The 13,158-nt window shown below is 42.3% G+C and overlaps 1 protein-coding gene across 1 annotated transcript in view; it reads left to right on the forward strand.

Moving 5' to 3' along the window:
- Nucleotides 1–13,158, forward strand: part of LOC119483999 (zinc finger protein GLI2-like) — a 67,231-nt gene that overhangs the window by 2,372 nt on the left and 51,701 nt on the right. The window contains exon 2 of the mRNA XM_037762556.1: nucleotides 11,877–11,980. Coding sequence (XP_037618484.1) covers nucleotides 11,890–11,980 — 91 coding nt within the window. The 5' untranslated portion in view covers nucleotides 11,877–11,889. The remainder of the gene's footprint in view (nucleotides 1–11,876; nucleotides 11,981–13,158) is intronic.

Raw genomic sequence — 13,158 nt, forward strand, 5'->3', positions numbered from 1 at the left:
ACCGAAACCTCTAAAAACACGCTTCAAACTGACCACTGAAACCTCAAAAACACGCTTCAAACTGACCACCAAAACCTCAAAAACACGCTTCAAACTGACCACCAAAACCTCCAAAAACACGCTTCAAACTAACCACTGAAACCTCCAAAAACACGCTTCAAACTGACCACCGAAACCTCCAAAAACACGCTTCAAACTGACCACCAAAACCTCAAAAACACGCTTCAAACTGACCACCGAAACCTCCAAAACACGCTTCAAACTGACCACCGAAACCTGCAAAACACACTTCAAACTGACCACCGAAACCTCCAAAAACACGCTTCAAACTGACACGTGAGGAGGCGGTAAAACCATCAGAACAGCAGGAGAAAAGAGATCATTTATCCCGTAAGTCTGGGTGCAGAAACAAGTCATTGTTTCTCTGGATAGAGATGATTTTCTCTGGTTTTATATCACAGTAAAGTGAATATTTGTGGGTGTTTTGGACTGAAGATCAGCTCTTTAAAGGCTTCCTCTCTGGACATCTCTCACTGCTTTTAAACAATCACTTATTTAATTCAGTTAAACTTCCACTTCGTCCTCTGGATTCCAGCCGGGACACGTGAGGACGAGCTTGTAGAGAGAAGTCAGATATTGTGATGGTCACTTTCTCTCTAGCAGACGACACGTCCTCCGACAGCAGCAGCAGGTCACACGTGATGAAAACAGAGCGGCGTTCAACGCCATCGCACACGTCAGAAATCAAAGGTCCAGGGCCCCGCTGTACGGGGGCCGCTGGGGGCCGCCGCACGGGGGCCGGTAGTTCCTCTTCCTCTCGCTGCAGCTCGTCTTTGATGCGTTCTGTTAATTAACCCCTGAAGGGACGGCGGCAACGCCACGATGAGGCCTGACAGCCGCCGAGGCGAGCGGGGGGAGTCCCTGTGAGGATGTAAAGGATGTAAAGGATGTAAAGGATGTGAAGGAGAGGAGAGACCGCCCTCCCGCCACCGCCACGGCGTTCTGAGGACGCATCATCGTCTCTGGTTACCACCACGTGTCCTCAGCGATGGCTGAAACCTCTTTAACATGTGGGGCTCTTTAGGAACCGGTCCCCCACCCCCTCCTCCTCTCAGGAGGTCAGGAGGTGTAGCCGTCAGCAGGGCCCGGGGGCAGACCTGATCCCGGATCCTTGGGGGCCCCTGGAGGACTGTGACATAGTGTTAGTGACGGGGCCTCAGCAGGTCTCTCACCGTGTCCCCGACGATTAGATGAGAGCTCCGCTGCTGTTTGACAGCTCGGAGCTCAAACACTCTTTAGTCTCTTTAGACTCTTCAGTCTCTTCAGTCTCTTTAGTCTCTTTACTCTGAACCACCAGCACCAACAAGTACTTTTATTATAAATCCTAAGAGATGTTAACTTGTTTAGTAGCATGTAAATAACACGATATTACTAGGACATTTCACGTGTCATGAGGACACACTTTAGCCTTTCTGCGTGTTATTTTTACGTCGCACAACAAAACTACGTTAACGGCCATAGTCAGGTTAAATTAAGTCTGAAAAAAAACATCATGGTTGGGCTTGAAATAAGTACGTAAACTGAGTAAAATATGTACGGAAACAACGTAACAAACGTTACTAAACACATCACTAAAAACACGTCCAATACACCACTAAACTCAATAACTGAAATGATGACTTGATTACTTGTTTCTGCAGCAGTTGAATATTTGGGCAACAGATTCAGATTTATGGGATGAATGCTGCTGGTCTTCCTGCCTCCTCACGTGTCAATAAAGGCGTTGATATCGCTGAAATAATTAGTCGATTAATCGATTAGTTGTTGGAAAAATAATCAGGAACAATTCTGATGAGTTTTTAGAGGAAAATGCCAAAAAATGACCAGTTTCAGCTCCTTAAATATGCATATTTTTGTTGTGATATCTGCAGCTAACTGGATTAAATAAGTGATTGTTTAGTGAGAGATGTCCATCATACGTTCACAGAGCTTCAAGGTCTTTAAACTGCTGATCTTCAGTCCAAAACACCCAAAATATTCACTTTAATATGATATAAAACCAGAGAAAATCCTCTCTATCCAGAGAAACCATGACATGTTTCTGCACCCAGACTTACGGGATAAATGATCTCTTTTCTCCTGTTGTTCTGCTGGTTTTACCGCCTCCTCACGTGTCAAGAAACTCGTCGATATCGTCGAAATAATTAGTCGATTAATCGATTAGTTGTCGGAAAATTAAACAGGAACAATTCTGATGAGTTTTTAGAGGAAAATGCCAAAAAATGACCAGTTTCATCTCCTTAAATATGCAGATTTTCTGGTTTTCTTACTTATTCCATACACTAAACACGTCACTAAAAACACGTCAAAAACGTCCCTAAATGTCCACGGACACATGACGTCATGATGCTCTAAACACTGACTCATTCATAAAAGATGGAGAGTCCAGTCTGAGCTGGTCCGTGTAGTAACCAACCAGCTTTACACTTTAACTTCATCTCATCCTCCAACCAGACGCTGAGGACTTGAGTTTGTGTTCCCACATTCAGCTCCACATCACATTCAATGAGTTCTCCGTCTTGTTTGGTAAATAAATCTGTTATAAACTTTTTAAATCTGCATTGTTGAGTTTCCTGCATCATGTAAACTGTTGTTCAGAGGACAGAGAGTCAAACTGGATGTTCTGGTTCAGGTTCAGGTTCTAGGTGTTGAATCTGTTGTAGTGCATCTCTCAGGGATGACAGCATGGAGGTGGCGTGTGGAAAGTTAGAGAGGAAGACTTACTGTAGGTGATGATGGATAGAAGGACCCGTCGGGGTGATGAAGAGGAGTCAGCGGTCCAAACTATAGAGGTAGAACAGCGAGAGGTCGCCACGCCGTGGCCGGACCATTTGGCCGAAGGTCGGGGATCAAAGCAGCTGGTCGACCTCGGTGGACTTCACGCCGTCACAGGCAGAGCTGGAGAGAAACACAGAGATAGGCCTTTAGTGTCTGACTCAGGAGGCTCTGATGATGCAACCTTCATCATACCTGCAGTCTTTTCAAGGTGTATTCTGCAGCTAAACCTCGACCTCTAAACTGCTCCTGACCTTCAGCAGTTTGTTCAGGTTTGTGAGGTGTTTTAGTGACGTCTGTGAGGTGTTTATAGTGATGTCTGTGAGGTGTTATAGTGACGTCTGTGAGGTGTTTATAGTGATGTCTGTGAGGTGTTATAGTGACGTCTGTGAGGTGTTTATAGTGATGTCTGTGAGGTGTTATAGTGACGTCTGTGAGGTGTTTATAGTGATGTCTGTGAGGTGTTATAGTGACGTCTGTGAGGTGTTTATAGTGATGTCTGTGAGGTGTTATAGTGACGTCTGTGAGGTGTTTATAGTGACGTCTGTGAGGTGTTATAGTGACGTCTGTGAGGTGTTTATAGTGATGTCTGTGAGGTGTTATAGTGACGTCTGTGAGGTGTTATAGTGACGTCTGTGAGGTGTTTATAGTGATGTCTGTGAGGTGTTATAGTGACGTCTGTGAGGTGTTTATAGTGATGTCTGTGAGGTGTTATAGTGACGTCTGTGAGGTGTTTATAGTGACGTCTGTGAGGTGTTATAGTGACGTCTGTGAGGTGTTTATAGTGATGTCTGTGAGGTGTTATAGTGACGTCTGTGAGGTGTTATAGTGACGTCTGTGAGGTGTTATAGTGACGTCTGTGAGGTGTTTATAGTGACGTCTGTGAGGTGTTATAGTGACGTCTGTGAGGTGTTATAGTGACGTCTGTGAGGTGTTTATAGTGACGTCTGTGAGGTGTTTATAGTGACGTCTGTGAGGTGTTATAGTGACGTCTGTGAGGTGTTTATAGTGATGTCTGTGAGGTGTTATAGTGACGTCTGTGAGGTGTTATAGTGACGTCTGTGAGGTGTTTATAGTGATGTCTGTGAGGTGTTATAGTGACGTCTGTGAGGTGTTTATAGTGATGTCTGTGAGGTGTTATAGTGACGTCTGTGAGGTGTTTATAGTGACGTCTGTGAGGTGTTATAGTGACGTCTGTGAGGTGTTTATAGTGATGTCTGTGAGGTGTTATAGTGACGTCTGTGAGGTGTTATAGTGACGTCTGTGAGGTGTTATAGTGACGTCTGTGAGGTGTTTATAGTGACGTCTGTGAGGTGTTATAGTGACGTCTGTGAGGTGTTTATAGTGATGTCTGTGAGGTGTTTATAGTGATGTCTGTGAGGTGTTATAGTGACGTCTGTGAGGTGTTTATAGTGATGTCTGTGAGGTGTTATAGTGACGTCTGTGAGGTGTTTATAGTGATGTCTGTGAGGTGTTATAGTGACGTCTGTGAGGTGTTTATAGTGACGTCTGTGAGGTGTTTATAGTGACGTCTGTGAGGTGTTTATAGTGATGTCTGTGAGGTGTTATAGTGACGTCTGTGAGGTGTTATAGTGACGTCTGTGAGGTGTTATAGTGACGTCTGTGAGGTGTTTATAGTGACGTCTGTGAGGTGTTATAGTGACGTCTGTGAGGTGTTTATAGTGACGTCTGTGAGGTGTTTATAGTGACGTCTGTGAGGTGTTTATAGTGACGTCTGTGAGGTGTTTATAGTGACGTCTGTGAGGTGTTATAGTGACGTCTGTGAGGTGTTTATAGTGACGTCTGTGAGGTGTTATAGTGACGTCTGTGAGGTGTTATAGTGACGTCTGTGAGGTGTTATAGTGACGTCTGTGAGGTGTTTATAGTGACGTCTGTGAGGTGTTTTAGTGACGTCTGTGAGGTGTTATAGTGACGTCTGTGAGGTGTTTTAGTGACGTCTGTGAGGTGTTATAGTGACGTCTGTGAGGTGTTTTAGTGACGTCTGTGAGGTGTTTATAGTGACGTCTGTGAGGTGTTATAGTGACGTCTGTGAGGTGTTATAGTGACGTCTGTGAGGTGTTATAGTGACGTCTGTGAGGTGTTTTAGTGACGTCTGTGAGGTGTTTATAGTGACGTCTGTGAGGTGTTATAGTGACGTCTGTGAGGTGTTATAGTGACGTCTGTGAGGTGTTATAGTGACGTCTGTGAGGTGTTATAGTGACGTCTGTGAGGTGTTATAGTGACGTCTGTGAGGTGTTTATAGTGACGTCTGTGAGGTGTTTTAGTGACGTCTGTGAGGTGTTATAGTGACGTCTGTGAGGTGTTTATAGTGATGTCTGTGAGGTGTTATAGTGACGTCTGTGAGGTGTTATAGTGATGTCTGTGAGGTGTTATAGTGACGTCTGTGAGGTGTTTATAGTGATGTCTGTGAGGTGTTATAGTGACGTCTGTGAGGTGTTTATAGTGACGTCTGTGAGGTGTTATAGTGACGTCTGTGAGGTGTTTATAGTGATGTCTGTGAGGTGTTATAGTGACGTCTGTGAGGTGTTATAGTGACGTCTGTGAGGTGTTATAGTGACGTCTGTGAGGTGTTTATAGTGACGTCTGTGAGGTGTTATAGTGACGTCTGTGAGGTGTTATAGTGACGTCTGTGAGGTGTTTATAGTGACGTCTGTGAGGTGTTTATAGTGACGTCTGTGAGGTGTTTATAGTGACGTCTGTGAGGTGTTATAGTGACGTCTGTGAGGTGTTTATAGTGACGTCTGTGAGGTGTTATAGTGACGTCTGTGAGGTGTTATAGTGACGTCTGTGAGGTGTTATAGTGACGTCTGTGAGGTGTTATAGTGACGTCTGTGAGGTGTTTATAGTGACGTCTGTGAGGTGTTTTAGTGACGTCTGTGAGGTGTTATAGTGACGTCTGTGAGGTGTTATAGTGACGTCTGTGAGGTGTTTTAGTGACGTCTGTGAGGTGTTATAGTGACGTCTGTGAGGTGTTTTAGTGACGTCTGTGAGGTGTTTATAGTGACGTCTGTGAGGTGTTATAGTGACGTCTGTGAGGTGTTATAGTGACGTCTGTGAGGTGTTATAGTGACGTCTGTGAGGTGTTTTAGTGACGTCTGTGAGGTGTTTATAGTGACGTCTGTGAGGTGTTATAGTGACGTCTGTGAGGTGTTATAGTGACGTCTGTGAGGTGTTATAGTGACGTCTGTGAGGTGTTATAGTGACGTCTGTGAGGTGTTATAGTGACGTCTGTGAGGTGTTTATAGTGACGTCTGTGAGGTGTTTTAGTGACGTCTGTGAGGTGTTATAGTGACGTCTGTGAGGTGTTATAGTGACGTCTGTGAGGTGTTATAGTGACGTCTGTGAGGTGTTATAGTGACGTCTGTGAGGTGTTTATAGTGACGTCTGTGAGGTGTTTTAGTGACGTCTGTGAGGTGTTATAGTGACGTCTGTGAGGTGTTTTAGTGACGTCTGTGAGGTGTTTTAGTGACGTCTGTGAGGTGTTTATAGTGACGTCTGTGAGGTGTTTTAGTGACGTCTGTGAGGTGTTTTTAGTGACGTCTGTGAGGTGTTATAGTGATGTTTTTTAGATCTTTATAGTGACGTTTGAGGTGTTTGGGCCTCTCTCGGGACCTCTCCTTCTCCCCTGCGCTCTGTTTTTAGCTTTCAGCTTCCCCTCCACGTTAAGAGGAACAGGTCTGGTATAAATTCAGATGTCACCGTTAGCCTCTATTTGTACTCTCGCTGCCGGCACAATAAACAACGTCCTCCTCCGCTGGAAGCCGTATTCTATTTAAGACTCGCCACCGACCCGGGCTTCTTCTTTTACGGGATAGCTATTATTCAAAGGGAGAATAGGTGTGTAGGGCCCGCACCATAAATTCCAGCAAGTGGCCCTTGGAAAAGGGGGTACGGCGGCGAGGAATTGACTGCGTGCTCTTGTGATTTTACTCCGCTACGCCGTGACCTTTTGAGTTGAGACAGAGTCGTTTGTTTGAGCTGCTGTAATAACTCAGGAGGACGCCGGCTGCTGTAATATTCAGTGATGAGCCCAAACTCTGCACCTACAGCTACAGGACATCCGTTCTCCTGGCGCTGGGAAGACCGTCCTACTGTCAGGAATTCATCTACATCACGCGTGTGTGTCGCTGAGGGTTTGTTCTTTAACACGCTGACAGAGGACTTACCTTCATATTTAACAGTCAACTCCACATGCTGCAGCAACGGCCTCACTGCAGCGCCTGCAGGAAGAAAACTAATGTTTAAATGCATCTACAAGTATAGAGAAGACTGTCATTTATAATGAGCATCAGTTATTCAGTGAGTTCATCATACATTTTAATGTTCAAATTCATGTAAAAGCACATAGGGAAAAGACAAAATGCATACAAGACTTCATTTATCGACAAGTAAAACTGCAAAAAAGCATAAATTTGTGATCATTTTTGCAGGAATCGTGTAGTTTAGATGTTCAAATTCATGTAAAGAAGGTCAAAATTAATAATGGAGATCTCAAGTAAAACTGCAAAAATGATAAATCCATAACATTTATGCAGACACAATACAATACTTCATTTAATCTTTAAGTTAGTGCAAATTAATCTGCAAAAAACATAAATGTGTTATAATTGTGCAGAAACAATATGGTATGCATGTAAAAAATCCACGTAAAAGCGCATAGAGGACGGTCAAAATTCATATTAGACATCATTTAATCATTAAGTTAGTGCAAGTAAAACTGCAAAAAAATTATAAATTTGTGACACTTGTGCAGGAATGATGTTGTATAAATGTTGAAATTCATGTAAAAGCACATAAGAAGGAGGTCAAAATGTATGGTATACATCATTTAATCTTTAAATTAGTTGAAGTTAAACCTGTAACAACTATATATTAGTGATGGTTAGATATTCCTTGGTGGTCTGAGTTTGTGTTCCTCTCAGACTGACTGAAAGTGGAGAAGAGTCGACTCGGAGGATGAATTGAAGGAACAATAGATATCAGGACAAAGACTTAGAGAAAGGGGGGGGTGTTGTTCCTTTAAATAACTTTACTGTCTATTATCCTCTAATGAATCACTGAGAGGTCAACAGTGGGAGGCGACCCTTCATTACTGCTCTATAACTGAGCTCTTAGTTCGTTAGTTAACTCAATGTTACTCTAAACATGTGTATTATATTATTGTTTATAATGATTACAATACTATCATTTATATAAATGCATTAATTTAAATCAAATTAAATATGAAACCTCTCAATTTAATGAAACAGTATAAACTACAGCGCAAAAACTCTATAAATAAACTGCACATTTATTATCTATTTTATGCAAATTTATGCAAATTTATTATCTCATTAATCGCCTTTATACATCTTTTTTAAATTTATTTTTAATTATATATTATATTATATATATTTTTTTTTTTTTGATGCTTTTCAGACTTTTTCAGACTTTTTTCTTACATTTTTCTGACTTTATTTCTGACTTTTTTCTGACTTTTTCCAGACTTTTTTTTAATATATATATTTTTCGGACATTTTTCGGACTTTTTTTTCGGACTTTTTGAAGTTAAATGTTTTAAAGGAACAGTCTGAGTAAAGAGTCTGAAGACGGAGTCGTGTTGTTCTAACAGGTGAAGTTAAATGTTTTAAAGGAACAGTCTGAGTAAAGAGTCTGAAGACGGAGTCGTGTTGTTCTAACAGGTGAAGTTAAATGTTTTAAAGGAACAGTCTGAGTAAAGAGTCTGAAGACGGAGTCGTGTTGTTCTAACAGGTGAAGTTAAATGTTTTAAAGGAACAGTCTGAGTAAAGAGTCTGAAGACGGAGTCGTGTTGTTCTAACACGTGAAGTTAAATGATTTAAAGGAACAGTCTGAGTAAAGAGTCTGAAGACGGAGTCGTGTTGTTCTAACAGGTGTAGTTAAATGTTTTAAAGGAACAGTCTGAGTAAAGAGTCTGAAGACGGAGTTGTGTTGTTAGAACAGGTGAAGTTAAATGTTTTAAAGGAACAGTCTGAGTAAAGAGTCTGAAGACGAAGTCGTGTTGTTCTAACAGGTGAAGTTAAATGTTTTAAAGGAACAGTCTGAGTAAAGAGTCTGAAGACGGAGTCGTGTTGTTCTAACAGGTGAAGTTAAATGTTTTAAAGGAACAGTCTGAGTAAAGAGTCTGAGGACGGAGTCGTGTTGTTCTAACAGGTGAAGTTAAATGTTTTAAAGGAACAGTCTGAGTAAAGAGTCTGAAGACGGAGTCGTGTTGTTCTAACAGGTGAAGTTAAATGTTTTAAAGGAACAGTCTGAGTAAAGAGTCTGAAGACGGAGTCGTGTTGTTCTAACAGGTGAAGTTAAATGTTTTAAAGGAACAGTCTGAGTAAAGAGTCTGAAGACGGAGTCGTGTTGTTCTAACAGGTGTAGTTAAATGTTTTAAAGGAACAGTCTGAGTAAAGAGTCTGAAGACGGAGTCGTGTTGTTCTAACAGGTGAAGTTAAATGATTTAAAGGAACAGTCTGAGTAAAGAGTCTGAAGACGGAGTCGTGTTGTTCTAACAGGTGTAGTTAAATGTTTTAAAGGAACAGTCTGAGTAAAGAGTCTGAAGACGGAGTTGTGTTGTTAGAACAGGTGAAGTTAAATGTTTTAAAGGAACAGTCTGAGTAAAGAGTCTGAAGACGAAGTCGTGTTGTTCTAACAGGTGAAGTTAAATGTTTTAAAGGAACAGTCTGAGTAAAGAGTCTGAAGACGGAGTCGTGTTGTTCTAACAGGTGAAGTTAAATGTTTTAAAGGAACAGTCTGAGTAAAGAGTCTGAGGACGGAGTCGTGTTGTTCTAACAGGTGAAGTTAAATGTTTTAAAGGAACAGTCTGAGTAAAGAGTCTGAAGACGGAGTCGTGTTGTTCTAACAGGTGAAGTTAAATGTTTTAAAGGAACAGTCTGAGTAAAGAGTCTGAAGACGGAGTCGTGTTGTTAGAACAGGTGAAGTTAAATGTTTTAAAGGAACAGTCTGAGTAAAGAGTCTGAAGACGGAGTCGTGTTGTTCTAACAGGTGAAGTTAAATGTTTTAAAGGAACAGTCTGAGTAAAGAGTCTGAAGACGGAGTCGTGTTGTTCTAACAGGTGAAGTTAAATGTTTTAAAGGAACAGTCTGAGTAAAGAGTCTGAGGACGGAGTCGTGTTGTTCTAACAGGTGAAGTTAAATGTTTTAAAGGAACAGTCTGAGTAAAGAGTCTGAAGACGGAGTCGTGTTGTTCTAACAGGTGAAGTTAAATGTTTTAAAGGAACAGTCTGAGTAAAGAGTCTGAAGACGGAGTCGTGTTGTTCTAACAGGTGAAGTTAAATGTTTTAAAGGAACAGTCTGAGTAAAGAGTCTGAAGACGGAGTCGTGTTGTTCTAACAGGTGTAGTTAAATGTTTTAAAGGAACAGTCTGAGTAAAGAGTCTGAAGACGGAGTCGTGTTGTTCTAACAGGTGTAGTTAAATGTTTTAAAGGAACAGTCTGAGTAAAGAGTCTGAAGACGGAGTCGTGTTGTTCTAACAGGTGAAGTTAAATGTTTTAAAGGAACAGTCTGAGTAAAGAGTCTGAAGACGGAGTCGTGTTGTTCTAACAGGTGAAGTTAAATGTTTTAAAGGAACAGTCTGAGTAAAGAGTCTGAAGACGGAGTCGTGTTGTTCTAACAGGTGAAGTTAAATGTTTTAAAGGAACAGTCTGAGTAAAGAGTCTGAAGACAGAGTCGTGTTGTTCTAACAGGTGAAGTTAAATGTTTTAAAGGAACAGTCTGAGTAAAGAGTCTGAAGACGGAGTCGTGTTGTTCTAACAGGTGAAGTTAAATGTTTTAAAGGAACAGTCTGAGTAAAGAGTCTGAAGACAGAGTCGTGTTGTTCTAACAGGTGAAGTTAAATGATTTAAAGGAACAGTCTGAGTAAAGAGTCTGAAGACGGAGTCGTGTTGTTCTAACAGGTGAAGTTAAATGTTTTAAAGGAACAGTCTGAGTAAAGAGTCTGAAGACGGAGTCGTGTTGTTCTAACAGGTGTAGTTAAATGTTTTAAAGGAACAGTCTGAGTAAAGAGTCTGAAGACAGAGTCGTGTTGTTCTAAAGAGTCTTTGAACAGTTGAAGTCCGTCTGAATAGCGCCGGCTGAAAAGGTCAATAGTCAAATAAACTTTGGTGACATGCGAGCTCAGACCCCCACCGTGACCTTTGACCCCCAGAAACCCTCCACGCCGACGCCCCCGTCCACTGATTGAGTCGTGAAGCGCTGGGGGGGGACGTGGTGAGAAAAGATCCCTGGACATGTTTGCTGGAGGATTATCTGATTGGTTGAGTAAAGAGAAACTAGTAGCAGAGGAGAGTTGGGCGCCACGTGGAGACGCATCAGTAGTTCTGAACGGATGGACATTTATTGTGTTCAAAATTTACCTTAAAGGGACATTTGTCAAGTATTCTCTTTTCGGACATTTTCCAGAGTTTTTTGACTTTTTTTGGCCATTTTTCAAACATTTTTCTGACTTTTTTTCGGAACATTACTCAAATTTTCCGGACATTTTTTGGACATTTTTCAGACTTTTTTGGGGACTTTTTTTTGGACAAAAAAACTCACACATTCAAATATCTGGAGGTCAGAGGTCAAGGGACCTCTTTGAAAATGGACATGACAGTTTTTCCTCGCCAAAATGTAGTGTAACTTCGGAGCGTTATTCAACCTCCTTCCTGACCAGCTGGTATGACATGGTATGACCGATGGATCCATCAGGTTCTATAGTTTCAGATGATATCAATATCTTCAGTCTAGCTTTAAAACTGAGCCGCTACAACCTAAAAATCACAAGTTGTGTTAAAGAAGTTAGTGGCGTTAAAACTGAACTTCCACAGCTTTTGTGCAAATGTATTGTTTCTGATTCCTTAAACTCTGTTAGTGTTTATCTCGCTGCTGTCGAGCATTTTCATGAGCGCTCTCAGCAGGACAGGAAGTCCTCTCAGTGAGTCCCGAGTGTCCTCGTCTCATCCCGAGTGTCCTCGTAGCATTAACAGCTCCTTTTGTGTCTCCTCGTCCGTCCAGAGTTCCTTCGGCGATGGAGACGTCCACATCGAGGGCCTCGGAGAGAAAAGACAGAATGGACGGGAGCGGATTCTCCGACCTGAAGAAACCCTCAGAGACGAGAGGTAAGGCGCTGTTTAAAGGCGAGGGATGTGAGCGTGGTGTCCGACCCGCCGAGGTCTCAGCGGCGCTCAGCCAGGGGGCAGAGGAGGGGGGGGGCGATGAAATATACATTTCAAAGATAAAGTGCCATCCTGGGAGCTGATAAGCAGTCAGAGGTGACTTACAGTAGATGTCTGATAGGAATCCTAATAGACTTAAAAGAGCATCATTAATGTGGAGGCCCGGCGAGCGGCGGCGAGGAGTGTGGCGCCATTTGAGGCCGTAAACACTGATGAACAGATAACATGACAGCGGTAGAGGTGGTGGTGGTGGTGGGGGGAGGCAGGTGAGAACTACTGGTGGTGTTGTTGAACTAAATGGAGAGTAGCAGCGAGCCTCTCTCACCGCCACAAAGAGAGCGTACATGTTTTAAAGATGTCAGCCGGCGTGTGATGAAAGCGCCGCATAATGAGGCTCAAAGACCTCGTTCTTACCTCCAGAGGATAAAGGCTGGCTGCCGGAGACCGCGACACGGGTTGACAGAGATGCACGGTGATGGGCCGCCTTTGAAATGTAGATTAAACGCCTGATTTAGTGACATTTGGACTCATTAATGGAGGACTTGGTGGCCCGCCATCACAAAGAGACACTCATTAACGGGTAACGAAGGAACAAAGATGGAGACGGTTTCTGTTTTTAGTACAACTAGGAACCCAAAGAATTAATATTAGACAAGTGTGCTGCACATTAATTACAAGTTAACAGTTAATGTTAACTCTCACCTTTACCTCTCTTTACCTTTATCTGTCTTAAGTATCGCCTTTTTCTAACAAAAAACTCAGTTCAGAAGAAATTAACTTGGTTGTCTTGGTTCCTACCGTCGCCATCTTGGTTTTTACTGTCACCATCTTGGTTTTTGGCCGTCAACATCTTTTTAGTCATCGCCATATTTACCATTGCAATCTTGGTCGTCTGCATCTTGGTTTTTACCGTCTCCATCTTGGTTTTTACCGTCTCCATCTTGTTTTTTTTACCATCACCATCTTGGTTTTTACCGTCTCCATCTTGTTTTTTTTACCATCTCCATCTTGGTTTTTACCGTCTCCATCTTGGTTTTTACCGTCTCCATCTTGGTTTTTACCGTCTCCATGTTGGTTTTTACGTCACCATCTTGGTTTTTACTGTCACCATCTTGGTTTTT

The sequence above is a fragment of the Sebastes umbrosus genome, chromosome 24 (assembly GCF_015220745.1).
Source record: "Sebastes umbrosus isolate fSebUmb1 chromosome 24, fSebUmb1.pri, whole genome shotgun sequence".
Taxonomy (NCBI): Eukaryota; Metazoa; Chordata; class Actinopteri; order Perciformes; family Sebastidae; genus Sebastes; species Sebastes umbrosus.